General features: G+C 47.8%; 1 protein-coding gene across 1 annotated transcript in view; it reads right to left on the minus strand.

Annotated features, from left to right (window-relative positions):
- Positions 1-26783, minus strand: part of ACSS3 (acyl-CoA synthetase short chain family member 3) — an 87806-nt gene that overhangs the window by 30449 nt on the left and 30574 nt on the right. Inside the window, exons 8-9 of the mRNA XM_054399711.1 lie at positions 17035-17186; positions 7471-7574 (exon numbers count right to left, since the gene is read on the minus strand). Coding sequence (XP_054255686.1) covers positions 7471-7574; positions 17035-17186 — 256 coding nt within the window. The remainder of the gene's footprint in view (positions 1-7470; positions 7575-17034; positions 17187-26783) is intronic.

Below are 26783 nucleotides of genomic sequence, written 5' to 3' on the forward strand. Positions count from 1 at the left end.
TTTTGACTACTTGATTCCACTTTAAATTCTCCTTATTTTCTGTATCCTTTATTCATAGAATCATAGAATTGTCAGGGTTGGAAGGTATCTCAAGGATCATCCAGTGCCAACCCCCCTGCCATGGGCAGGGACACCTCACACTACAGCAGGTTGCTCACAGCCACATCCAGCCTGGCTGCAAAAACCTCCAGGGATGAGGCTTCCACCACCTCCCTGGGCAACCTGTGCCAGGCTCTCACCACCCTCATGGGGAAGAACTTCTTCCTAACATCCAATCTGAATCTCCCCACTTCCAGTTTTGCTCCATTCCCCCCAGTCCTATCATTCCTTGTCACCCTCAAAAGTCCCTCCCCAGCTTTCTTGGAGCCCCCTTCAGACCCTGGAAGACCGCAAGAAGGTCTCCTGGAGCCTTCTCTTCTCCAGACCGAATAGCTGAATAGCTATTGTACAGTAGCACCAAGGGAGCTCAATCCACAACAGGACCATCCACTCCAGACATCCTAGAAAGTGCTTGTTGTCTGAAAGATAGCACAGACAACAGCCAAAGGAGACCACAGTGTGACAGCCTTCTCCATCTTCATTATCCATCATGGAAGAGCAGGGTTTCTGTACTTAGATGCAGAAGTGGACACTGCACAGATGACTTGAGCTACAGGAAATGAACAGCAGTGAAGAGAACTCTAAAAAGAAGTGTGGCCTAACCCTTCTACACCTTGGCCATACCTTCCCTTCTTCCTTCTTCTCCTCATTTTTAAAAGGAATTGGATTTACCTGATTTAGACTTTTAAAAGAAATTATTTTTCCTTCTTTCAGCCAGCTTAGTTTTTTGCCTAAACCAATGATCCTCCTTGCCATGTGGCCACTTCATGGTAGGACTGGCCTAATAGCAGGAGCACAATGGCAGTGCCAGAGATGGGGGAGGGATGCCCCACTCCCTGTTTCATTAGTGGTTTGCACTCCTGTAGGCTTAGAGCCTTCACACATCACACAGTGCCACAGCACCACCACTGAGACACTTATCTCAGTAGCTTGCATTTAACAACAGGAATAAGGAGCACAAGAACATCCACCCCCACAATCCATTTGTCCATTCAGCCTAATTCATTGTTTAGGTTATCACCTCACACTTTAAACATCAACTGCAACACAGGTACACATTTAAGAGCTTTCATAAGCCAAGACAGTTTTTTTTTCTGAAACAGCTTTAGTGACAAATAGGTTTCTGAAAGCTCATCTCCTCCCCCTCTACTCTGCTCTGCTGAGACCTCACCTGGAATACTGCATCCAGGTCTGGGCTCCCCAGTTCAGGAGGGACAGGGAACTGCTGGAGAGAATCCAAGGGAGGGCTCCAAGGATGCTGAAGGGACTGGAGCGCTGCCTGGGGAGGAGAGGCTGAGAGCCCTGGGGCTGTTTGGTCTGGAGAGGAGAAGACTGAGAGGGGATTTCAGAAATGTTTATCAATATCTGAGGGCTGGGGGTCAAGAGGGAGGGGACAGGCTCTGCTCACTTGCACCCTGGGATAGGACAAGGGGTTAGAAACTGCAGCACCTCAACATGAGGAGGAACTTCTTCACTGTGAGGGTGACAGAGCACTGGAACAGGCTGCCCAGAGAGGTTGTGGAGTCTCTTTCTCTGGAGACTTTCCAGCCCCATCTGGATGTGTGACCTGTGCTGGATTCTGTGATCTTGCTCTGGCAGGGGGTTGGACTCAATGATCTCTGGAGGTCCCTTCCAACCCCTCACATCCCGTGAGCTGTGATCTTTGACCCTGCATCATCTTTGCAGCTTATTACATTTCTCAAAATAGAGGGAGAATTGCAAGCCACATGAAATACACATCTGAAATAACCCTCAAAAGAGGAACAAAACACACTTCCTGAAACAGGGAAGGCAGTAATCAGCACCAGATGACAATAAACCTATTCACTGAAAGAAAGAACAGCTTAGAGGAATCTGTATCTAACCAGACATGACATCCTTGCATGCCCCCCACACACGAGCAGTACAGAGCAACAAACCAGACACTTCAGTGACAATCAGACACTGCCTAAATTTCTAAAGGTGAATCCTCTTCACAGCCATTCTGCAGAGAAAACTCATGAGAACTGAAGCCTGGCAGGTGAGTATGACTGACTGCAAGGCTGCAGAGGGAAGCAATATCACTCATTTTAGTGAGGAACGTCACAAACCATACATGATGAAGATGCTAGAATGAGCAGAGATGCAGTGTTTCACTAATACATTAACAAGGATTAGAGCACTAAATGTTGAGTTCTTCAGCACTTAACTCTCTTCTCTACCCATGAACCAGTGTGTGAAAGCCTAATCTAAAATCTGACAAAACAAAGGTGCCAAATCCCAGTTTAAATCCATGACATCGAAGCAGAGCCAGCAGGGCCAGGGAGGTGATTCTCCCCCTCTGCTCCACTCTGCTGAGACCACACCTGGAGCACTTCATCCAGTTCTGGAGCCTCTGTTACAAGAAGGCTCTGGAGGTGCTGGAAGGTGTCCAGAGAAGGGCCATGAGGATGAGCAGAGGGCTGGAGCTGCTCTGCTCTGGAGACAGACTGAGGGAGTTGGGGTTATGCAGTCTGGAGAAGAGAAGGCTCCCAGAAGACCTTCTTGTGGCCTTCCAGGATCTGAAGGGGGGGCTCCAAGAAAGCTGGGGAGGGACTTTTGAGGGTGTCAGGGAGTGATAGGATTGGGGGGAATGGAACAAAACTAGGAATGGGGAGATTCAGATTGGATGTTAGGAAGAAGTTCTTCCCCGTGAGGGTGGTGAGACACTACAAGAGGTTGCCCAGGGAGGTGGTTGAGGCCCCATCCCTGGAGGTGTTTAAGGCCAGGCTGGATGAGGCTCTGGCCAGCCTGCTGTAGTGTGAGGTGTCCCTGCCCATGGCAGGGGGGTTGGCACTGGATGATCCTTAAGGTCCTAACAATTCTGTGATTCTTTTGTGTTAAATTATCATAAGATAAAAACTGCAAAACTCCCAATGCTCTAACTCAAGGAGAGAAGCCAGGCACCAGAGTGAGCTATGAAAGAGCTAGGCTGACCAGACCAATAAAGAATAAAATACACACAAGTTTTGTTTTTCCCTTTCTCTGAGGCTAACAGTAAGGGGCATTGTATAGAGTGAGACAACCACACAGTCGTTGCCTTGACAGTAGCCATGGCACCTAAAAGCATTTCCTCCTCCAATAAGGACAAGCAAAAACCTCTTTGAACTTGTCCTAACACGAACCTAAGGAATGATGAGCTGCTGTAACTAATGTCCTGCAGTCCACATCTGCATAGGTCTCATTCTGAAGCAACTGTGGCTGAGCCATTTATGTTTATGTTCACTTGCCTCAAGGATCAAATGCAAGCTCCCAGGCAGAGGCATGACAAATGACCACATTTCTCCTCATCCCCCACATGAGTATCTGTTAGAAGTCCAACTATCCAGAAAATTATGCTCAAAGAACTCTGAAATCCAGGACTGCAGAGCTGCTGAAGTTTCTTCAGAGTAATTTCCACTTCTGTAGAACTGTTCTGCACGGTATCAGCTTCCATAAAAAAAAAAAAAAAAAAAAAAAAGATCTTCACAGAATCACAGAATGTTAGAGGTTGGAAGGGACCTCAAAAGCTCATCCAGTCCAAGCCCCCTGCCAGAGCAGGGTCACCTAGACCAGATCACACAGGAACACATCCAGGCAGCTCTTGAATATCTCCAGAGAGGGAAGAACATTCCTGGACATCCTGTTCCAGTGTTCTGTCACCCTCAGAGGGAAAAAAATTCTTCCTGTTTCCATGGAACTTCCTATGCCTCAACTTCCACCACTGCCCCTTGTGCTGGCATTGGGCATCACCCAGCAGAGCCTGGCTCCAGCCTCTGGGCACTCCCCCTGCACATCTTTAGCACCAGCAATGAGGTCACCTCTCAGGCTCCTCCTCTCCAAGCTACAGAGCCCTCAGCTCCCTCAGCCTCTCCTCATAAGGAAGATGTTGTACTCCTTTGGTCATCTTTGTAGCTCTGTGCTGGACTCTTTCAAGCAGTTCCCTGAGGTCCTTCCTGACCTGAGGGGCCCAGAACTGGACACAATACTCCAGATGTGGCCTCAGCAGGGCAGAGTAGAGAGGGAGGAGAACCTCTCTTGACCTACTCACCACAGCCCTTCTCATCCACCCCAGGATGCCATTGGCCTTCTTGGCCACCAGAGCACATTGCTGGCTCATGGTCAACCTCCCACCCACTAGGACCCCCAGGGCCTTTTCCCCTTCACTGCTCTCCAGCAGGTCCATCCCCAACCTGTACTGCTCCCTGGGGTTGTTCTTTTCCAGGTGCAAGACTCTCCCCTTGCCCTTGTTGAATTCCATTCCATTTCTCCCATAGCTTTGGCAAGGTGCCCTGGAATGTACTTACCTGGAATACTGAAACAGAGCTACTGGACAGTTTCCTTAAAATATAACTACACTTGGAGACAGAATGAGGTCCCAGATGTTCATTCCTCTTCCCTTCCAGACAAAATATCACAAAATATGTGTAAATATATACATCTCCAAGCAAGAAAAGCTCTGTCTGCTAAAATGGAGGCTGAAGTGGCTTCATGGAGAGCTTGGGGCAAAATACTTTTGTTTCTCAATTACATGTCTGCAAGACCAAAATAACTTTATTTATTTCACAGGGGTGTTACAAAAACTGATTTGGTTGTGCTTGCACAAGTACCTTGAAGAAGAAAATTGGTATTCAAATGCTTTGGTGAGACCTCACCTGGAGTACTGTGTGCAGGTCTGGAGCTCTCAATACAGGAAAGGCATGGACCTGATGGAGAGGGTCCAGAGGAGGGCCACAAAAATGATCAGGGGTTGGAGCAGACCCTCAATAGCCTTCATTCTAATCAAATTATCAAATGCTTTCAAATGCTGTGCTTGAAATAGCCTTAACTCATTGAGTTTCATAGAATCCTAGAATGGCCTATGCTGGAAGGGATCTCAGAGCTCATCTCCTCCAACCTCCCCACCCTGGGCAGGGACACCTCTCAACTAGACTCAGCTGCTCAAGTTCTCATCCAACCTGGCCTTCAACAACCCCAAGGAGGAGGCAGCCACAGCCTCCCTGGGCAGCCTGTTCCAGTCTCACCACCCTAGTTCTGATGAACCCTCATCTCCAGTCTAACCCTGCTCTCCCTCAGCTTCAAACTTGTCCTGCCTCTTGTCCTCCCTCTTGTCCTGCCTCTGGACACCCTCAGGAAAAGTCCCTCTGCAGCCTTGCTTCTGCTACAACTCCATTTAAGAGCATGCCCCTGAATATAAAGATCAAGAGACATATTCTACTCTCAGCTGTGCTTTGTGGTCTTCCCAGAAAACTCTCTCAAATACAGTCTGCCCTCTGCACCCTGAGAACAATTCCATCCACGTACCTAAGAGCTCTCCTTGATACCTGAGACTCATCTGACTGAACACTAGCAATAAACCTTTGCACCAAGTATATGTCAAAGCTTTAGTCAATTATCTATGTGCACAGAGACAGAGACAAAGATGCACAAAATTACATAAAGTAATAGTGCTTGCTGCCACCTCAGTAGGTACTCAAAGACTTTAATTATCTTTTAACCTTTTTCAGTTAATTGCTCAATCTCCATCATCGATGCCCATTCCAGCCTAACGACATTAGGATCATAGGGAAGTGAGCAAGGATCTTGTCCCTTGCATTTATCAATTCATTAGCAGATTAAATCAAGAGTAAATAATATATATATTAAAAATAGATATAATAATAGATAATATTATTAATATAATATAATAATAAATAAATAAATAAATAAATACTACCTTCCTCTGCTTTCTCAGTATTTATCTGAGATTGTAGGTTTTTTTCCAATAAAAATGATGTATTTTAAACCTCTTCAAATGACTTCACTCAAGCACACCTATTACAGACTTTTTGTTCTGATCTTATATACCTGACTCACCATGGTGCCATCCAAATGGTTTTCTCCACTGACACACCAGAGCAAAATCTGCATCTCAAAATCATGATGCACAGAAAACAGAAGAAGTATTCTTGGAAGGGTGAGAAGGAGGGTGAGGAGGAGGGAGCTTTTGTATTATACTTCCTTAGCTTGAACACTAACAATGTCTGCAAGCAGCAAAATCTGAATCTTAGATTTTAAGATCAGAATCCCTGATCTTAGAACAGGGAAGTTTCATAGAATCATAGAATCAACCAGGTTGGAAAAGACCTCAGAGATCATCAAGTCCAACCTATCACCCAGCACCTCGGGACAACCAAACCATGGCTCCAAGTGCCAGGTCCAATCCTTTTTTGAACACCTCCAGGGATGGTGACTCCACCACCTCCCTGAGCAGCACATTCCAATGGCCAATCTCTCTTTCTGCGAAGAACTTTCTCCTCACCTCCAGCCTAAACCTCCCCTGGTGCAACTTGAGACTGTGTCCTCTTGTTCTGGTGCTGGTTGCCTGGGAGAAGAGACCAAACCCCTCCTGGCTACAACCTCCCTTCAGGTAGTTGTAGAGAGCAATGAGGTCTCCCCTGAGCCTCCTCTTCTCCAGGCTAAACACCCCCAGCTCCCTCAGGCTCTCCTCATAGGGCTGTGCTCCAGACCCCTCCCCAGCCTCATTGCCCTTCTCTGGACACCTTCCAGTCTCTCAAGGTCCTTCTTAAACTGAGGGGCCCAGAACTGGACACAGCTCTCAAGGTGTGGTCTAACCAGTGCTGAGCACAGGGCAGAATGACTTCCCTGCTCCTGCTGGCCACACTATTGCTGATGCAGGCCAGGATGCCATTGGCCTTCTTGGCCACCTGGGCACACTGCTGGATCCTGTTCAGCTGCTGTCAACCAGTACCCCCAGGTCCACCTGGCTGCTCTCCAGCCACTCCAACCCCAGGCTGTAGCACTGCATGGGGTTGTTGTGGCCAAAGTGCAGAACTCAGCACTTGGACTTGTTGAATGCCATCCTGTTGGACTCTGCCCATCTGTCCAGCCTGGCAAGGTCCCTCTGCAGAGCCCTCCTACCCTCTGACAGATCAACTCCTGCTCCTAACTTGGTGTCATCTGCAAACTTACTAATGGTGAACTCTATCCCCTCATTCAGATCATCAATAAAGATATTGAACAGGATTGGGCCCAACACTGATCCCTTGATTTAAATATATATAAATCCAAAATGCAGATTGAGGTTTTTTTTTTCCTTTTTTTTCCTGTTTAAACAGAGGCATGGGAAACTGCCTTGTTTTTTTTGTCTATACAGCTTTTCAAAATGTTGTGTTTTGAATACACCCTGAAGCTACTTTTTAAGACCACTTCCAAACCCCATTCTTCCTGCTTGGATTTTTATTTTTACACTTGGTCTTACCTATTTAAATGTCCATGGAAATAGAAAGCAATTCTAACTGCAGACTCCAGAAACAAGTCTGAAAGCATCTCCTCCCTCGTTGTGCTTTACAAATGGTATTTTCAAGTACTTACCAGTTTGCCACCAATGGTCCAAGACAGGTACCTTGAAGACCCTTTTTGACCATTCCAGTGTGTCCTTATCACAGTGTTCACCAGCTACAAACAATGTTCTGAACCTGGAAACAAAACATTTTAAAAGAAGTATGTATCTTGGATGAGGAAAGGAAAACAAGGTAACAAAATTCAAGAAATAGCTCTGGTCAGTGTCCCAGGTAAGGAGAAAATCATAGAATCATGGAATGGCTCAGGTTGGAAAGGACCTTAGGATCACCTACTTCAACCTCCCTGCCATGGCAGGGATACCTCTCAACCCGACTCTGCTGCTCAAGGCCTCATCCAGACTGGGAGGTTGGATGAACACTCCTAGGAAGGAGGCATCCACAGCATCCCTGGGCAGCCTATTCCACCACCTTTGTACTGAAGAACTTCTTCCTAAGGAGTACTGTGTGCAGCTCTGGAGCCCTCAATACAGGAAGGACATGGACCTGATGGAGAGGGTCCAGAGGAGGGACATGAAAATGCTCAGGGGGTTGGAGCAGCTCTGAGGACAGGCTGATGGAGCTGGGGGTGTTCAGACTGGAGAAGAGAAGGCTCCAGGCAGACCTAAGAGCAGCCTGCCAGGACCTGAAGGGGGCTACAGGAAGGCTGCAGAGAGACTGTTTGCAAAGGCCTGCAGGGACAGGACGAGGGACAATGGCTTCAAACTAGAGCAGATTGGATGTGAGGAACAAGTTCTTTCCTGAGGGTGGTGGAACACTGGCACAGGCTTCCCAGGGAGGTGGTTGAGGCTCCTTCCCTGGAGATATTGAAAGTGAGGCTGGAGGAGGCCCTGGGCAGCCTGATCTAGTTGGGGATGTCCCTGCTGACTGCAGGGAAATTGGAGTGGATGAGCTTTGGAGGTCCCTTCCAGTCTGGACCATTCTGTGATTCTGAAGACTTCATCCTAAAGGAGAGGGCAGACTCTTACTCTTCTTATCCTCCTTTCTACTAAGTACCACTTAGAATCTTCATATGGTTAATTTATGCTATTTCACATCATATAAAGCTTTATTTCCTGAATGCAAAGACTTTAAGAGACCATAGGCCAGCAGCTGTCAATGGAAGCTAAAAATAATTAAGTGCTCTGCACACAGGAAATAGGTAGATACCCATTAGACAAAACAACAAAAAAAATGAAATACCAAAAAAGGGTCAGAAGGAGATACCAGAAAAATAAACAAAGAAATAAAGAGAACTAAAAGGAAATGCCTGTAGCATAACTCATAGTTTTAAGGTGTTAATAATGTTACATTTAAACAAATTCTAGTATTTTTTTGAATTGTTGAATCATCTTTATAATGCACTGGCATTTTTAAACTAGTTTTGGGGGAACCAATGAGACCTGAAGTCATTTTTTTGTGGAGAATCAGGCTACCTACTTAAAAAATTAAGTAACCCCACTCAATGATGTCAATCAGAACAACATTCAGGAGCCTTAGGTCCCTGATCACAGGGCAAGATTCCTTTCACTGAATGTTCCACAGCCACCTTTGGCAGAGAAAAGATGCAACAGCTGTGTGGTGAGTTGAAACTACTCCTCAGCTAATTTGGAGGAACTACCCCCAGAATAAAAATTGCCAGACCAGCTCAGTTTGGGATGGAAGCAAATGAGGCTCTGTTTACAAGCAAACTACAATCTAGAAATATGAAATGCAATGAGTATGTACCAAAGATACAACAGATGTACAATATAGAGATATTTACAATTGATAAGCAACACAGAAACTCCTCAGCCCCCCGGATGCATCCCAGGGGGACTGTTTACCTCCTCCCCCTCCCTCCTTCCTGTTACCTCAGGAGTCAAAACAGAGATCCCCTGGCAAGGCCACAGGAGAGAGAGAGAGACAGAAGTTGCAAGCAGAAGTGACAGAAGAAGAAAAGAGAGCAAGAACTGTTTCTGCCTCTGCTCTATATCCCATTAGCAACCCAATGAATTCTATAGACCTTAGGATCATTTTCCTTTTGTATCCAAGGGTAATTGATTTTACTTTCAGTCTTTGCAGTCAGGATCTAGGCTGAAGTTCCCCCTGTAACAACCTGGCACTCCTGGAAGACATGCTATACATGTGTGTGCCATTAAATTAGGTAGTGAGGGTTAAACCACACACAGACTTGAACTTCAGAATCTTCCATCATGTTTAGTCACGCTTTATCATCCTTTATTAAGCATAACAAATCCACTTTAGAATAATAAAGTTATCTAAGTTGTGGTGGGTTGGAATCCCACCCCCTCCCCCAACATTAATTTCACCAGACTAGCTGAGTTTGGAAGCAAATGGAGATGTATTTTACAAGCAAAACTACAGTCTGCAATGGAATGTAATGAATATATACAAATATACAGGATTTACAACATTACAGGAATTTACAGTTAAGAAAAACAGCACAGAAACCTTCCTGGCCAAGCCAGGAAAGCCAGCTCTCTGCCTTCCCCCACACCATAGGGAAGAAAGAGAGAAAGGAAGCAGAGAACCTGTTAGAACCTGCCAAGGTCAGCATACAGGTTGTTATCTTCCCCAGCAAAGGAAGCCAGAAGAAAATATGCAGAACCCCCTCCTAGACTGCTGCAGCACAACAGAACTGAACTTTGTTTTGAGAACTAAACCCGCAGGCAGCTATGCCTCCAATGGAATAGTTTAAAATGATCATTATTTCCCTTTTTACACCCAAGAGTGATTTATTTACATTCTTACTACTTTCTGCTCAAGATCTGTGGAAAATTTAAAGTCCTAAACCCAGCACACTAAGTCACTGGTAGCTTTCCTAACCATCAGTACCCAGAAGCTGGACATGACCATAGCAGCTTGCTGACAACACCAAGCTGTGTGGTGCAGCTGACAGCTGGAGGGAAGGGATCCATCCAGAGGCACCTGGACAGGCTGCAGAGCTGAGCCCATGGCAACCTCAGAAGGTTCAACAAGACCAAGTGCAAGGTCCTGCAGCTGGGTCAGGGCAATCCCAAGCACTGATATAGGCTGGGCAGGGACTGGCCTGAGAGCAGCCCTGAAGAAAAGGCCTTGGGGGTGCTGGGGGAGGAGAAGCTCAACAGGAGCCAGCAGTGAGCACCTGCAGCCCAGAGAGCCAAGCAGAGCCTGGGCTACAGCAAGAGAAGTGTGGCCAGCAGGGCCAGGGAGGGGATTCTCCCCCTCTGCTCCACTCTGCTCAGACCCCACCTGGAGCTCTGGGTCCAGTTCTGGAGCCTCTGTAACAGGAAGGATCTGGAGGTGCTGGAAGGTGTCCAGAGAAGGGCCACAAGGATGAGCAGAGGGCTGGAGCTGCTCTGCTCTGGAGACAGACTGAGAGAGTTGGGGTTGTGCAGTCTGGAGAAGGCTCCCAGGAGACCTTCTGTGGACTTCCAAGATCTGAAGAGGGCTACAAGAGAGCTGGGGAGGGACTTTTGAGGGTGTCAGGGAGTGATAGTAGTTGGAGGAATGGAACAAAACTAGAAGTGGGGAGATTCAGATTGGATATTAGGAAGAGGTTCTTCCCCATGAGGGTGGCGTGCTGGTTTGAGGCCAGCCAGAACATCTCTTGCCCCGAGAAGGACAAAAGAATGACACACGCAAACGGATTGGAGAGTGATGGAAAGTTTAAATGGAAAAAGCGATTGGTGAAACTACAGAAAAACTACACAGCATAGTGGCAAAGAACATCCTAAAGCATACAGAGTCCCTTACATAGTACCCAGAGGCTTCCCAATCCTCCCCTTCTCCCACCTGAGGGTCTACCCAAACCCCCAGGGCTCTTTCTTCCCCCTCCCGCTGCTAGGCAAGTCTCAGGCTGGTCAGGTCTGAGACTGCACCCCCCCCCCCCCCATTCTCCTCCTGGCATTAGGCCTAGTCAGGCCTAAGGAGCCTGAGATACTCCCCCGGCATTACCCGATAAGAGAGGACATCTCCCATGGGAGCAGAGAGGGAAGAAAGAGGAAGAGAATGACTTTGCAGATGGATTTATAGGGCGCAGGATTTATGGGTAGAAATACGCCGTGTCCTGTGTCCACCCCTATTGGGTGGGCACCTGGGACACCAGAGGTGTATCTCATGCAGCAGTGGCAGGGGGCACCCAGCCTAAACTGCCAAAGGTGGTGAGACACTGGAAGAGGAAGGTGGTGGAAGTCTCATCCCTGGAGGTTTTTGCAGCCAGGCTGGATGTGGCTGTGAGCAACCTGCTGTAGTGTGAGGTGTCCCTGCCCATGGCAGGGGGGTTGGAACTGGATGATCCTTGAGGTCCCTTCCAACCCTGACAATACTATGACACATTAACACATGTTGCTAAGGCCTTGATCATTCCAACACCAGCACAGTAACTTTATTCATGTCATAGCAGATTTTTTGCGCTAATTTCCTAATAAGCAATTCAACCCCCTCTCAAACTGCATATGGTCTAAAGCCAGGGACTAAGGAGAGGCAGTTTCAGGCCTGGCCAGCCTGAACCCAGCCTAGCAATAGGGGGGGAAGAAAGAGCCCTGGGGCTTATGTTGAACCCCAGGTTGGGACCACCACCCTGGGCAATCTGTTCCAGTGTTCCACCACCCTCATAGGAAAGAACTTGTTCCTCACATCCAATCTCAATCTGCTCTAGTTTGAAGCCATTGTCCCTCATCCTGTCCCTGCAGGCCTTTGCAAACAGTCTCTCTGCAGCCTTCATTGTAGGGCCCTTCCGACTGAAATACTTCCCTTCCCTTCCCTTCCCTTCCCTTCCCTTCCCTTCCCTTCCCTTCCCTTCCCTTCCCTTCCCTTCCCTTCCCTTCCCTTCCCTTCCCTTCCCTTCCCTTCCCTTCCCTTCCCTTCCCTTCCCTTCCCTTCCCTTCCCTTCCCTTCCCTTCCCTTCCCTTCCCTCCCCTCCCCTCCCCTCCCCTCCCCTCCCCTCCCCTCCCCTCCCCTCCCCTCCCCTCCCCTCCCCTCCCCTCCCCTCCCTCCCCTCCCCTCCCCTCCCCTCCCCTCCCCTCCCCTCCCCTCCCCTCCCCTCCCCTCCCCTCCCCTCCCCTCCCCTCCCCTCCCCTCCCCTCCCCTTCCCTTCCCTTCCCTTCCCTTCCCTTCCCTTCCCTTCCCTTCCCTTCCCTTCCCTTCCCTTCCCTTCCCTTCCCTTCCCTTCCCTTCCCTTCCCTTCCCTTCCCTTCCCTTCCCTTCCCTTCCCTTCCCTTCCCTTCCCTTCCCTTCCCTTCCCTTCCCTTCTCTTCCCTTCCCTTCCCTTCCCTTCCCCTCTACTCTACTCTGCACTAGTTTATTCTATTCCACTCTGGTTTATTCTACTCTACTCTTTAATCTGATGGCCAGACACCATCACCTTATAAAGAGAAGAATTATTTATGATTTTGGCTCCACACCTTCAGCAAAGAAATAAGCCATTCCTCTTCAGGTAGCAACATAGAACTTTTAGTTCAAGTTTATGATGCAAATGAATGTCCAGATATACTCAGGTGTTAATCTAAATTAATTTCAGTACTTTGTCATTAGTGCATGCCTGATGCATGTGTTGTGACAGCATGATTAGAAAGCAATGCAGGCCATTCAACTTATTTGAGGAGTTCTTATTATAAAAATGAAGGAAAAAAAGGTCTAGGCTGAACTAATTCTCTAGGTTTCTACAGTCCACAAAGAACATAAGGCAGCTTTAGCAAGTAATTTACATTTCAGAGAGACAACACTGGTGCCAGTAGTGTTCAACACCTCCATTAATGACCAAGATGAACCATGCAGTTCAACACAGGGAAGTGTCTCTGGGGAGAACCAGCCCCAGCACAGGCTTTCTTGGCCCAAGAGCTCCAGAGAGCTGTGTCCTACTGCACAGCTGAGCACCATGCAGCTCAACAGGAATTTAATATGGCTTTGTAGCAGCCTCAGCTTCACATCATCTTTGCAAAGGGTTTGAGTTACAGTATGACAGTACATTAGAGGTTGGAAGGGACCTCCAGAGACCATCAGGACCAAACCCCCTGCCAGAGCAGGATAACCCAGGGGAGTCTGCACAGGACTCCAGGTGGGTTTTGAATGTGTCCTGAGAAGGAGACTCCACAACCCCCCTGGGCAGCCTGTTCCAGGGCTCTGTCATCCCCACTGTTTCTCCTCATCTTGAGCTGGTATCTTCCAAGTTCAAGTTTGTCTCCATTGTTCCTTGGTTTGTTCCTCTGCACCACCCAAAAGAGCCTGGCCCCCTCCCCTTGACACCCACCCCTCAGCTCTTGAGAGACATTGATCAGATCCCCTCTCAGCCTTCTCTTCTCCAGACTAAACAGCCCCAGGGCTCTCAGGCTCTCTTCACAGGGGAGATGCTCAAGTCCCTTAAGCAGCCTCCTGGCTCTTCCTTGGACTCTCTCCAGCAGGTCTCTGTCTCTCTTGACCTGGGGAGTCCCAAACTGGACACAGGATTGCAGCTGTGGTCTGAGCAGGGCAGAGCAGAGGGGGAGAAGAACCTCCCTAGCCCTGCTGGCCACACTTTTCTTGCTGCACCCCAGGCTGCCATTGGCCCTCTTGGCCACAAGAGCACATTGCTGTCCCATGCAGAACTTGCTGTCCACCAGCACTCCAAGGTCTTTCTCCATGGAGCTGCTTTCCAGCAGGGCAGCCTCTAACCTGTACTGGTGCCTATAGTTCTGCAGACATCACTTTTTTACCCACCAACAAAACCCAGAGAGGGGTCAGACCAGCACCTACCCAGGTGTCTGTTGTCAGATTACAAGACGAGATCAACATAAAGGGCACAATCCTCAACAGATTGCTGGATGAAACAGGACAGCCTTACAGGAAGAAGAAAGGGGGACAATGTCTTAGAGCAGCTTGTGGAGAAACCAAATGCCTATTGCCATGGTTCTGACCTGTCAAGGAAAGACTATTCAGAAATAAACCTTCCTGGATTATCCTGTGCTGACCCTTGACTCTGCAGAAAAGCTAATGGAGCTCTGTGGCTGGCCTGGGGCACCCATGAGAGAGGAAAGAGAGGCTCTCCTAGTTGACAGCAATGAAGGCTGCCCAGGGAGGTGGTGGAAGGGATGTGGCTGTATTGCTCAGGGACAGCAGTGGTGGAGCCACCATGCCTGGAGGTGTTTAAGCAGTGTGTGGATCTGGTGCTTCAGGACATGGTTTATTGCTGACCCTTCAGTGCTGGGTGGAAGGTTGGCCTGGATGAGCTTGGAGGTCTCTTCCAACTGGATGTGTTCTGTGATTCTGTGACAAAAGTGTAAGGTTTCTTTTTCACTTAACAAAAATGAAACAAAATCCAAGGCCCTAGAGCAACACTAACAAACATGACTAAGGCACAGTGTAGAGACTTTGCTAAGCTACTCTTTAAAGTAACAGCAATAGACACAGCTAGGAAGCTATTGCATTATGAGCTGGAAGGGATCTTCTTATCTTGCTGCACACTTAAACATGTTCCTGCAAGATTTTGCAAAAGAAATAAATCAGGGAAATAAAGTCTAAACCAAAGGGAAATTTAGGACATAATACTTCTGGTTTCATTTTGCAGATAAATCACAATGGAAAACTGCACCTCCTTCCCTGGAAGGCCGGTGTAGCAATCTGGAATACTTCAGGCATGTATTCAATGGCTGTCTGTAACCACCAGGTACAATCCTGCCCTGAGGTAGAACATAAAGTCTGAATGCAGAGTTGCCATGCACAAACCCTCTTCCTACCAACCAAAGAACTTGCTTCCCTTCTGTAGCGCTCACACAGGATGGGTTAATGCCTTCTCTCTCACAAATCCTCCCTACACAGCATATGAGCTGCAAAGACAACACTCAGATTTTACCCAGAGACACAGTTAAAAACCTCCAAGAGTTGAGGTAAGAAAGAAAGAAAGGAAAAGAGGACAACACAGATTCAGACTCCAAACCAAAACTCTGTTAACTAGCAAATAACTTCTTTCTTCTAGTGGAAGTGTACAGTATACCCACACAGCAAATAACTAAACAGTTCATGAACAACTTGTCATGCCAAGAGAAACCACAGAGGCACTCTACCAAGCACCACACCACTCCTAAAGTCTTCTGAGATGACAGAGGCTGGAAGGGACCTCCAGAGGTCATCCAGTCCAAGCCCCCTGTCAGAGCAGCATCACCAGGGGAGTCTCCACAGGAACGCAACCAGGTGGGTTTGTCCAGAGGAGACTTCATAACCTCTCTGGGCAGCCTGCTCCAGGGCTCTGTCACCCTCACTGTAAAGAGGTTTCTTCTCATGTTGAGGTGAAACCTTCTCTGTTTGAGCCTGTACCTGTCACTCCTTGTCATATTATTGCGCACATGATTGCAGTCATGATTTTGAAGCACACTGATAGTGGTAAACACCTTAAAACCAGTACAAGAGAGTAAAGAGCTGAGCCTTTGGGACACATGACCATAACCAGTAACTGAATTATGGGAGAGAAAACTAGCTGCTGATTAAACAGACACTAATGATGCTGTGCACTTAGTGAAATGAGAGGTCATGTGGGAAAACAGCACAGGACAGTGTCATCTGAGACTGTATTCCTTGTTGCCTTCCTACATGCCCTGGCAACTACCCTGTAGTTCTCCCATGTGACAAGTCCCTTCCTCCATGAACTGTAAGAACTGCAAGGGTCTTTCTTCCATGAGATTTCCTTCAGCAGCTCCTTGCTCATCCATGCAAGTCTCCTGGCACCTCTACCCATTTTTCACTCAAGGGAAGACACCTAGCTTGGGCTGGGAGGAAGTGACATTTAAAAATGGTCCAACTTTCTTGGGCTCCTTGATGTCAGCACTTTTCCTGAAGATGGTTTGATCTTAAATGTGATTATTTTCAGAAAATTGTGGTCAAATCAGAGTCCCCAGGTAGGAAAATATTTTTGCATTCAGAATCCTGTGGCTGCAGCCTCTGCATGCAAATGCCTTCCAGACAACGAACACTCATCTTTTTTGTGCTGGTCCATAGCATACCATTTCTTCCAGCTGTAAATAAAAATGCTCCACAAGTACTGAATGTGCCTAACAACTCAATCATGAGTTCACAGGCTCACAGGATGTCAGGGGTTGGAAGGGACCTCCAGAGATCATCAAGTCCAACCCCCCTGCCACAGCAGGACCATAGAATCCAGCACAGGTCACACAGGAATGAATCCAGATGGGGCTGGAAAGGCTACAGAGGAGGAGACAGGAGGCAGCCTGTTCCAGTGCTCTGTGACCCTCCCAGTGAAGAAGTTCCTCCTCACGATAAACATTTATTAAATCCTCTCTCAGTCTTCTCCTCTCCAGATTGAACAGCCCCAGGGCTCTCAGCCTCTCCTCACAGGGCATGTATTACAGGGTACAAGCAGAGTGGAGTAAAATTAAGGCTGAGTTAGCAATCCTAACTCAGCAGTAAAAGCTCTTATGCTCAGAATCATCATCTTTTTAAGAGCTTTCATCTCCTCCAAACTGCCAATATACAGTTGACAAGCAAACACAAGCACATCTAAACTGCCAAGAATTCATTTCAGCTCTGTCAGACAGAGGTGTGTAGACAAAGCCCCAGACACTCTGCTGTTATTAGCTCAGCCAGCCTGTTTCTGTACAAAACTGCTTCCAGGGTGTCCCCAGTTCACCTTTTCAGAGGGTATTGCCTTCCCAAAGCTGCTTCAGGGTCCTGCTGACGGATTGCTCTGATTGCAGTGGGTGAAGTAAAGGCAGCAGCCACTTGGTGCTCTGCCAGCACACGGAAATAGGCACCAGCATCTGGCGTCCCCACAGGCTTCCCCTGTGGAGAGAGGCATTTCAGATGTCTCAGGATAGAAACACCTCATCACTCCTTGACACTTCAAGGCTGGAGCATGCAAAAGGGGTGGCAGCACTGCAACAGAAGTACTTGCAAGTCAGAATTTGAAGAAGACTTTGTTAGAAATGAGAGCAGCTGCAAGCAGATTCACTCCGAGAAATACATTCACCAGTTCTGGGCACAGCCTCGCACACCAGCACAGCACAAACCACCTGCTGCTCAGAAACACAACAAGTGGCAAGAGAAAGACAAGACAGCCACAGACAGCTGCTGCCACACTGACATTTCATACACTGCACAGAATCACAGAAACATTCAGTTGGAAAAGACCCTCAGGATCACCAAGTCCAACCCAGAACCCTGCTCTACAAGGCTCACCCCTAAACCATAGCCCCAAGCACCACATCCAAACCACCTTGAAACACAGCCAGGCTTGGGGACTCCACCACCTCCCTGGGCAGCACATTCCAATCCCTGACCACTCTGTCCCTGAAAAAATGTTTTCTAATGTCCAGTCTAAACCTACCTAGTGGCAGCTTGAGGCTTTTCCCTCTTGTTCTGTCACTAATTCCCTGTGAGAAGAGACCAGCACATATAGTAAAGCAGTCTGTAAAACATTCAAGGGTCCCACTGAATTAGCAGTGTCTGAACATTGGCACTGTAGCTGTATGTCCACACACAGGCCTACAGGACATAATTATGTCCTGTTTTGCTTTGGTTTGTTTCTTTTTTACCCAGCAAATTTTCTCCCAATTCTGGAAAAATTTCCATCTAGCTGCTTACAACTGGCTTCTGGGAAAAGAAGCCTGGAGAGAAATTGAAGACCTCTTCTTCTGGTTTAGTGTGCTAGCAGACTGTGGTCTGGTTTGTGGTTCTTCATTGTTTTTTTTTTTAAGCTGGATTAAGAACTGGTTACAAAATAGAGTGCAAAGCGTGGTGGTCAGTGGTGCCAAGTCCAGCTGGAGAGCTGTAACCAGTGGAGTCCCCCAGGGATCAGTGCTGGGTCTGGTCCTGTTTAACATCTTTATCAATGACACTGATGAGGACACACACAGACAGACAGAGTCTGCTCAGCAAGTTTGCTGAGGATACCAGACTGGGAGGCTTGGCTGAGACTCCTGAAGGCTGTGAGGCCATTCAGTGAGACTTGGACAGGCTGAGAGCTGGGCAGAGAGGAACCTAATGAGGTTCAACAAGGATGAGTGTAGAGTCCTGCACCTGGCCAGGAAGAATAAACTGCAGCAGGACAGGTTGGGAGGGGATCTGCTGGAGAGCAGCCCCAAGGAGAAGGACCTGGGAGTGCTGGTGGGCAACAAGTTCTGCATGGGACAGCAATGTGCCCTGGGGGCCAAGAAGGCCAAGGGAGTCCTGGGGGGCATTCAGAGGAGTGTGTCCAGCAGATCCAGGGAGGTTCTCCTTCCCTTCTACTCTGCCCTGCTGAGACCTCACCTGGAATATTGCATCCAGTTCTGGGCTCTCCAGAGGGAGGGCTAGGAGGATGCTGAAGGGACTGGAGCACTGCCTGGGGAGGAGAGGCTGAGAGCCCTGGGGCTGTTTAGTCTGGAGAGGAGAAGACTGAAAGGGGATTCAATAAATATTTGTAAATATCTGAGGGCTGGGGGTCAAGAGGGAGGGAACAGGCTCTGCTCAGTTGCACCCTGGGATAGGACAAGGCGCAGTGGATAGAACTCCAGCACAGGAGGTTCCACCTCAACATGAGGAGGAACTTCTTCACTGGGAAGGTCCCAGAGCATTGGAACAGGCTGCCCAGAGAGGTTGTGGAATCTCCGTCTCTGGAGACTTTCCAGCCCCATCTGGATGTGTTCCTGTGTGACCTGTGCTGGATTCTATGGTCCAGCTCTGGCAGGGGGTTGGACTTAATGATCCCTAACATCCTGTGACCTGTGAAATTTAGTATTTTTATTCTGATGATGAAGCACTGGTAACACATAAATACCTTTATGAAGACACATACTAATCAAGTTATTTGCCTCATCCTAGCATATTGACTGTGATGTACCCTCAAAGGAATTATCTCTTTCCCCCTCTCCCATCTACCCCTCTCCACTGCAGTGTTCCCAATGCTTGCTCTCTGTCCAGCTTTGCCTTAACACTGGCATGAGCGTGGAGAAGAGAAGGCTCCAGGCAGACCTAAGAGCAGCCTGCCAGGACCTGAAGGGGGCTACAGGAAGGCTGCAGAGAGACTGTTTGCAAAGGCCTGCAGGGACAGGACGAGGGACAATGGCTTCAAACTAGAGCAGAGCAGATTGAGATTGGATGTGAGGAACAAGTTCTTTCCTATGAGGGTGGTGGAACACTGGAAGAGGTTTCCTAGGGAGGTGGTTGAGGCTCCTTCCCTGGAGATCTTCAAGGTGAGGCTGGAGGAGGCCCTGGGCAGCCTGATCTAGTTGGGAATGTCCCTGCTGGCTGTGGGGAGGTTGGACTGGATGAGCTTTGGAGGTCCCTTCTGGCCCAGACCATTCTATGATTCTATGATTTTCATCAATGCTAGAGATGAAAGTTCATTTTTTCAAGGTTCTAGCAGTAATATCTGTGGTTGGTAGGAAGTCAGAGCATGGTAAAAAAGCACAAGGCAGTCAGAAAGGAATTGTCTGCCTCAGCTGATTTAAAAAGGAAAAGCAGAATCAGACCCTTCTTGTATCAGCCAGGAGGAAGCAAGTACAAGAGACTTTCTTTCAATAACCCTACCAAGAGACTCTGAGACAGACAGAACATCTTTCTGGTAGTACCTAGATTTAATATGTAATTTATCAGATGTCTACCAGCTGAGCAGATATCCTGAGACAGAATGTGTTGATAATACAAGACCATGGAAGAACTTTCACAGTCAGGCAGTAAGAATGATCAAAGGAATAAAATAGTTCTGTCGAGAATGTCAGAAGACACCAGGGTGGATTACCTGAGGAAAAAGACACACAACAACAGCTATAATAAAATAACCAACAGTGTATCTGCAGCAGTGCAGCAAGTCCCCCACCTGTCTGACCCCTAACAAGTGGGTCTTCCATTAAAGATAAATTCCTAACTGTAAAGAGGAAATTCTCTCTGCATAGTAAACATTACACATGGGAGTCATAAGCAGGTGGATAGATGATGGCAGAGCAGTGGATGTGGTTTGTCTTGATTTCAGTAAAGCATTTGACACTGTCTGCCACAGCATCCTTGCAGCTGAACCGAGGCAGTGTGGTCCGAAGGATCAGGGAGGGAGGTGGATGGGAACTGCTTGAAGGAAAGAAGTCAGAGAGTTGTGGTCAATGGGACAGAGTCTGCTTGGAGACCTGTAACCAGTGGAGTCCCTCAGGGGTCAGTACTGGGACCAGAGCTGTTCAATCCATTCATCATTGACCTGGATGAGGGCACAGAGAGCACTGTCAGCAAGTTTGCTGAGGACACCAAACTGGGAGGAGTGGCTGACACAGGAGGGTTGTGCTGCCATTCAGCCAGACTGAGACAGGCTGAGAGCTGGGCAGGGAGAAATGGAATGGAATTGAACAGGGGCAAGGGTAGAGTCTTGCACCTGGGAAAGAACAACCCCAGAGAGCAGTAGAGGTTGGGGACTGACCTGTTGGAGAGCAGTGAAGGGGAAAAGGACCTGGGGGTCCTGGTGGATGGGAGGCTGACCATGAGCCAGCAATGTGCTCTGGTGGCCAAGAAGGCCAATGGCATCCTGGGGTGGGTTAGAAGGGCTGTGGTGAGTAGGTCCAGAGAGGTTCTCCTCCCCCTCTACTCTGCCCTGCTGAGGCCACATCTGGAGTATTGTGTCCAGTTCTGGGCCTCTCAGGTCAGGAAGGACCTCAGGGAACTGCTTGAAAGAGTCCAGCCCAGAGCCACCAAGATGATTCAGGGAGTGGAAGATCTTCCTTATGAGGAGAGGCTGAGGGAGCTGAGGGCTCTGTAGCTTGGAGAGGAGGAGCCTGAGAGGTGACCTCATTGCTGGTGCTAAAGATGTGCAGGGGGAGTGCCCAGAGGCTGGAGCCAGGCTCTGCTGGGTGATGCCCAATGCCAGCACAAGGGGCAGTGGTGGAAGTTGAGGCATAGGAAGTTCCATGGAAACAGGAGGAAGAATTTTTTCCATGAGGGTGGCAGAACACTGGAAGAGGCTGCCCAAGGGAGTTGTGGAGTCTCCCTCTCTGGAGATATTCAAGAGCTGCCTGGATGTGTTCCTGTGTGATCTGCTCTAGGTGATCCTGCTCTGGCAGTGGGGTTGGACTGGATGAGCTTTTGAGGTTCCTTGAAGCCCCTGACATTCTGTGATTCTGTGAATTCACTGCCACTAAACCTCACTGATGCCAAAGCACACAGTAGGGTTAGGGTTAGGGTTAGGGTCAGAAAATTCCGATGGATGAGATTCAAGAGAGTATGCTCATAGACACACTCATCCTCTGCTGCTCACCCCCTTGCCCTCCTGAACTCACTCCACAATCAGTAGAGATGATGAGGAAAAGGTCACAAAATTGGCAAACTTCAGAGACAGAGCTTGGTTTGTAAGCTGCTGCTCATGACTAACAAGAGCTATAGGAAGCCTAGATGCCTCTAAGAACTGTGCCAAAAATGAGAGTAATTTTTAACCTGTTGCTGTTGTTGCATACGGTGCAGATTTTACCCAACAGCAGGGACTGGAAGGACCTCAATGAGCACCATGAGGAAGGCTCCATGTGCACAGCAATGTCTGGCTACAGCTCTGGGTGGCACAGTAGCTGCTTCTCTATGGTAGACCACTGAAATGAAGTCCTTAATCCATGGTTACTTGGCAAGAGTGGGTGCTCTCTTCCTCACCCTAACTCCAAATCCAGGTCCCAATCACTGGATCCACAATGCAGCTCTTCTGCTGACATCACAGGATCAGGAGTGGCTAGACCTCTTTGTGCACTTTGCTGCTTACAGCTTGTGATCCCATTAGCAAGAGCAACCCAGTGTGGGCTGTGAGACTTCAAGCATCTTATTTATAGCTGAAGTTTTTCATGCCTTGGAGAAAAAAAACAGTCCAGGAGAGATTATAAAAAAACACCCCAAACAAACCTTGTTGCATTCAAAAGGAATTCATTACTGTTTTCACATCCCTAACAAAGGTGTTAGAGCAAGTGAAAACTGAAAGCAGAGTTTCCATAGCAATTGTTAAAATATTTGTCACTGAAAGAATGTTATGGGTTGAGTTAGACCCCCCCCAGTAACTTGTTTCTGAAATCTGCCCCAGAGAGCAGATCTCACCACACTCAGAACTTGGAAGTAAAAATGGAATTGTATTTACAAAAGAACCTAAATATGACAGTATAAAAGGCAATAAACATGTACTGAGAGTAGTCACAAACAGATATATCTGTATATAGCACAACAACAGCATGGGACCCCTGTACCTTTGAGTCAGCTCTTTGTCCCCTCTTGGACACAAAGGGCCCCAGGACAGCTATACAAACAGATCACAGATCACAGAATGTTAGGGGCTGGAAGGGACCTCAAAAGCTCATCCAGTCCTACCCCCCTGCCAGAGCCGGATCACCTAGAGCAGATCACACAGGAACACATCCAGGCAGGTTTGGAATATCTCCAGAGAGGGAACAACCCCCTGGGCAGCCTCTTCCAGTCTTCTGTCACCATCACAGGGAAAAAAATTCACTTCTCAGGCTCCTCCTCTCCCTCAGCTCCCTCAGGCTCTCCTCACAAGAAAGATGTTCCACTCTCCAATCATCTTTGTGGCTCTGTTCTGGATGCTTTCAAGCAGTTCCCTGAGGTCCTTCCTGACCTGAGGGGCCCAGAACTGGACACAATACTCCAGATGTGGCCTCAGCAGGGCAGAGCAGAAGGGGGAGGAGAACCTCCTTTCAACCTATTAACCACAGCTCTTCTCATCCACCCCAGGATGCCATTGGCCTTCTTGGCCACCAGAGCACATTGCTGGCTCATGGTCAACCTCGCATCCACCAGGACCCCCAGGTCCTTTTCCCCTTCACTGCTCTCCAGCAGGTCAGATCCAAACCTGTACTGCTCCATGGGGTTGTTTTTCCCAGGTGCAAGACTCTCCCCTTGTTGAATTTCATTCCATTTCTCCCTGCCCAGCTCTCAGCCTGTCCAAGTCTCTCTTGCCCCCCCTTCCTGTACCTTTAGAGAGGTAAAACAGAGAAGCTCAAGGTCAGAAGGGGGATGGCACAGCCTGAGGCCAAAGTGGAGCAGCAAAGAGCCAGCAGGCAAAAAGAACAAACAAATTCTGCTGCAAGATACAAGGTTTTCAATACACCAATGGAACTATATTAAACTATCTATTGTTATTATTCTGTTATCCAATCCCTTACATTATTAACCTTATACTCAAATGTCTCTGGAATTTTTGATTCACAATCAGTATCTAAGTTAGGGACTAGCTCAAACCACTACAATCACCTACTAAGTCAGTTAAAACTCAACAAATCACTTTAAGAACTGAGACAGGTTGTACTCAACAGTAGTTATCCCTAGACTAAGGGGATGAGGTGTCCCTTCCCTCTACCTGCACAGCATACTCATACCCCCATAAAGAAAAGCTTTAGCTATAACTTCATGAATATTCACTGTTCAGACAGTCTATACACTATTCCTCTTCCTAAACATTCATTTTTGAGCTGTGTGTACAGAAGCCTTCCTTTTCTTCCTATTTTTAATCCTCAAAAAGACCACACTGTCTGAAGGCTTGATTGGTAGCACCTCAGAGAAAGGCAAACTAGGAGACATATACTGTTACTGATTAATAATGATCTCCCCAAGAGCAAAACCCAATTAAATATTAACTATGATTTTTCTTTCACACTCATTGTTCAAGATAGGATTTTTTACTTTTCCTTTTCCAAAGCCACTCAGAGGTGCCTTTGTAATGATAATAAACCATCTTGAACTCTATGCATTCACACAGAGATAAAACTTCACTGCCTGACAACAAGGACTGCTGAAAGAACTCATCACTTTCTTCCCTTTTCCTTCTTCTCTTACTCTACAATTGCTACATGATCACAGGAACACAGAGTCACACAGGCTCGCAGGATGTTAGGGCTTGGAAGGACCTCTGGAGATCATGGAGTCCAACCTCTCTGCCAGAGCAGGACCACAGAATCCAGCACAGGTCACACAGGAACACATCCAGATGGGGCTGGAAAGGCTCCAGAGAAGGAGACTCCACAACCTCTCTAGGAAGCCTGGTCCAGTGCTCTGGGACCCTCCCAGTGAAGAAGTTCCTCCTCATGTTGAGGTGGAACCTCCTGTGCTGCAGTTTCTATCCATTGCCCCTTGTCCTATCCCAGGGCACAACTGAGCAGAGCCTGTCCCCTCCCTCTTGACCCCCAGCCCTCAGATATGGATAAACATTTATTAAATCCCTCTCAGTCTTCTCCTCTCCAGACTAAACAGCTCCAGGGCTCTCAGCGTCTCCTCCCCAGGCAGGGCTCCAGTCCCTTCAGCATCCTTGGAGCCCTCCCTTGGACTCTCTCCAGCAGATCTCTCTCCCTCCTGAACTGGAGAGCCCAGAACTGGATGCAATATTCCAGGTGAGGTCTCAGCAGGGCAAAGTAGAGGGGGAGGAGAACCTCCCTGGATGTGCTGGACACACTCCTCTGAATGTCCCCCAGGACCCCATTGGCCTTCTTGGCCCCCAGGGCACATTGCTGTCCCATGCAGAACTTGTTGCCCACCAGCACTCCCAGGTCCTTCTCCTTGGGGCTGCTCTCCAGCAGATCCCCTCCCAACCTGTCCTGCTGCAGTTTATTCTTCCTGCCCAGGTGCAGGACTCTGCACTCATCCTTGTTGAACCTCATCAGGTTCCTCCCTGCCCAGCTCTCAGCCTCACTGAGAGTCTCACATTCAGTCTCACTGAATGCAAACATCCTCAGGGCAGTATTTATTGCAGTGGTTCTCTTCTGCCAAGTTCATGCAGTAGTTGTAATGTGCACTGCTCTATCAGTGGTCAAAAATAGGTACTGTAAAATTTTCTCCTTATCTCTGAGAAAATGCTGTTCTTCTCATACTTTTTCCACTCAACTACTGTGGTGGTGATGAGTTAATCCCTTTGGAAATGAAAAAAATATAATTAACATCTACTGGGTATTTACACATTAGAAATTAGGCTACAGTAATTTAATGCACAAGCTAATCTGGTATTTGATTCTATAAATATGCATTGCTGTTACCTGGTGAAGATTTGCTTCTTGTTATTCAGAATATTAGAGAAGTCAGGCTCAGTGGTCCCCAGTCTTATAATTCTAGCAATTTAGTGGGAAAGCACAGACAAACCAGAACACTGAACACCATTAAACTTAAAACAGTATAAAAACAACTTCTTGGATAAAACAGTTGAATCATCAACAGAGAACTGTGGATGAATGAATACACTTAGACATGTAAGAAGGAGTCATGTACATGTACTATCTATATAGATATACCTAACATAGCCTGGAGCCTTGGCTTTATGAATCACAGAATCACAGAACATTAGAGGTTGGAAGGGACCTCCAGAGATCATCCAGTCCAACCCCCCTGCCAGAGCAGGAGCACCAAGGGGAGTCTGCACAGGAATGCAACCAGGTGGGGTTGGAATGCATCCAGACTCCACAACCACTCTGGGCAGCCTGTTCCAGGACTCTGGCACCCTCACTGTAAAGATGTTTCTCCTCATGTTGAGCTGAAATCTTCTCTGTTCAGGAGACACCCACCCCTCAGCTACTGAGAGACATGGATCAGATCCCCTGATCAATGTCTGATCTGAAGGCTGAGGCCTCCTCTTCTCCAGACTAAACAGCCCCAGGGCTCTCAGTCTGTCTTCACAGGGGAGATGCTCAAGTCCCCTAAGCAGCCTCCTGGCTGTCCCTTGGACTCTCTCCAGCAGGTGTCTCTCTTTTGACCTGGGGAGCCCAAAACTGGACACAGGATTGCACAGGATTGTGGTCTGAGCAGGGCAGAGCAGAGGGGGAGAAGAACCTCCCTAGCCCTGCTGGCCACACTTTTCTTGCTGCACCCCAGGCTGCCATTGGCTCTCTTGGCACATTGCTGTCCCATACAGAACTTGCTGTCCACCAGCACTCCAAGGTCTTTCTCCTTGGATGGAGTGCACATACATGACACACACAAGCACTGCAAGGATGAGCTCTTAGCAGCATATGCTGAGATTTGTCATGCTCCTACACATGCAAGTAATAATTCAGTCTACAAAGTCTTCAGTCCAAACAGCTGACATTTTACAGTCTCATGTACTGGAAAACCAGCAGTGATCCTAACTAGAGGACTATTACAGACTGTGGAGTTAATGATCCACGTAGCAGCTGACCTGAGCAGGTGTAGCCCTGTGCTGTGCCTGTCTATCTCTAAACTTTGCCCAGAAGATTTATCCTGTGTTGAATAAATTGAAGTAAAGAAACAAAACAAAGTTTTCTAGCTTGTGATCACAGTTATAGGCTGATGCTAGGAAATTTCCAGAGACCTTATGTAGAAAACAGTAGAAAGTAAATAAAATTACCATTGGATGTAAAAGAAAGAAGGTGTAAAAAGTTCCATTGGCTTGTTAATAGGGATAAAAGTTAGTTGCATAAACTATTCTGTCTCTTT

This window comes from Indicator indicator, chromosome 3, assembly GCF_027791375.1.
Source record: "Indicator indicator isolate 239-I01 chromosome 3, UM_Iind_1.1, whole genome shotgun sequence".
Classification (NCBI taxonomy): Eukaryota; Metazoa; Chordata; class Aves; order Piciformes; family Indicatoridae; genus Indicator; species Indicator indicator.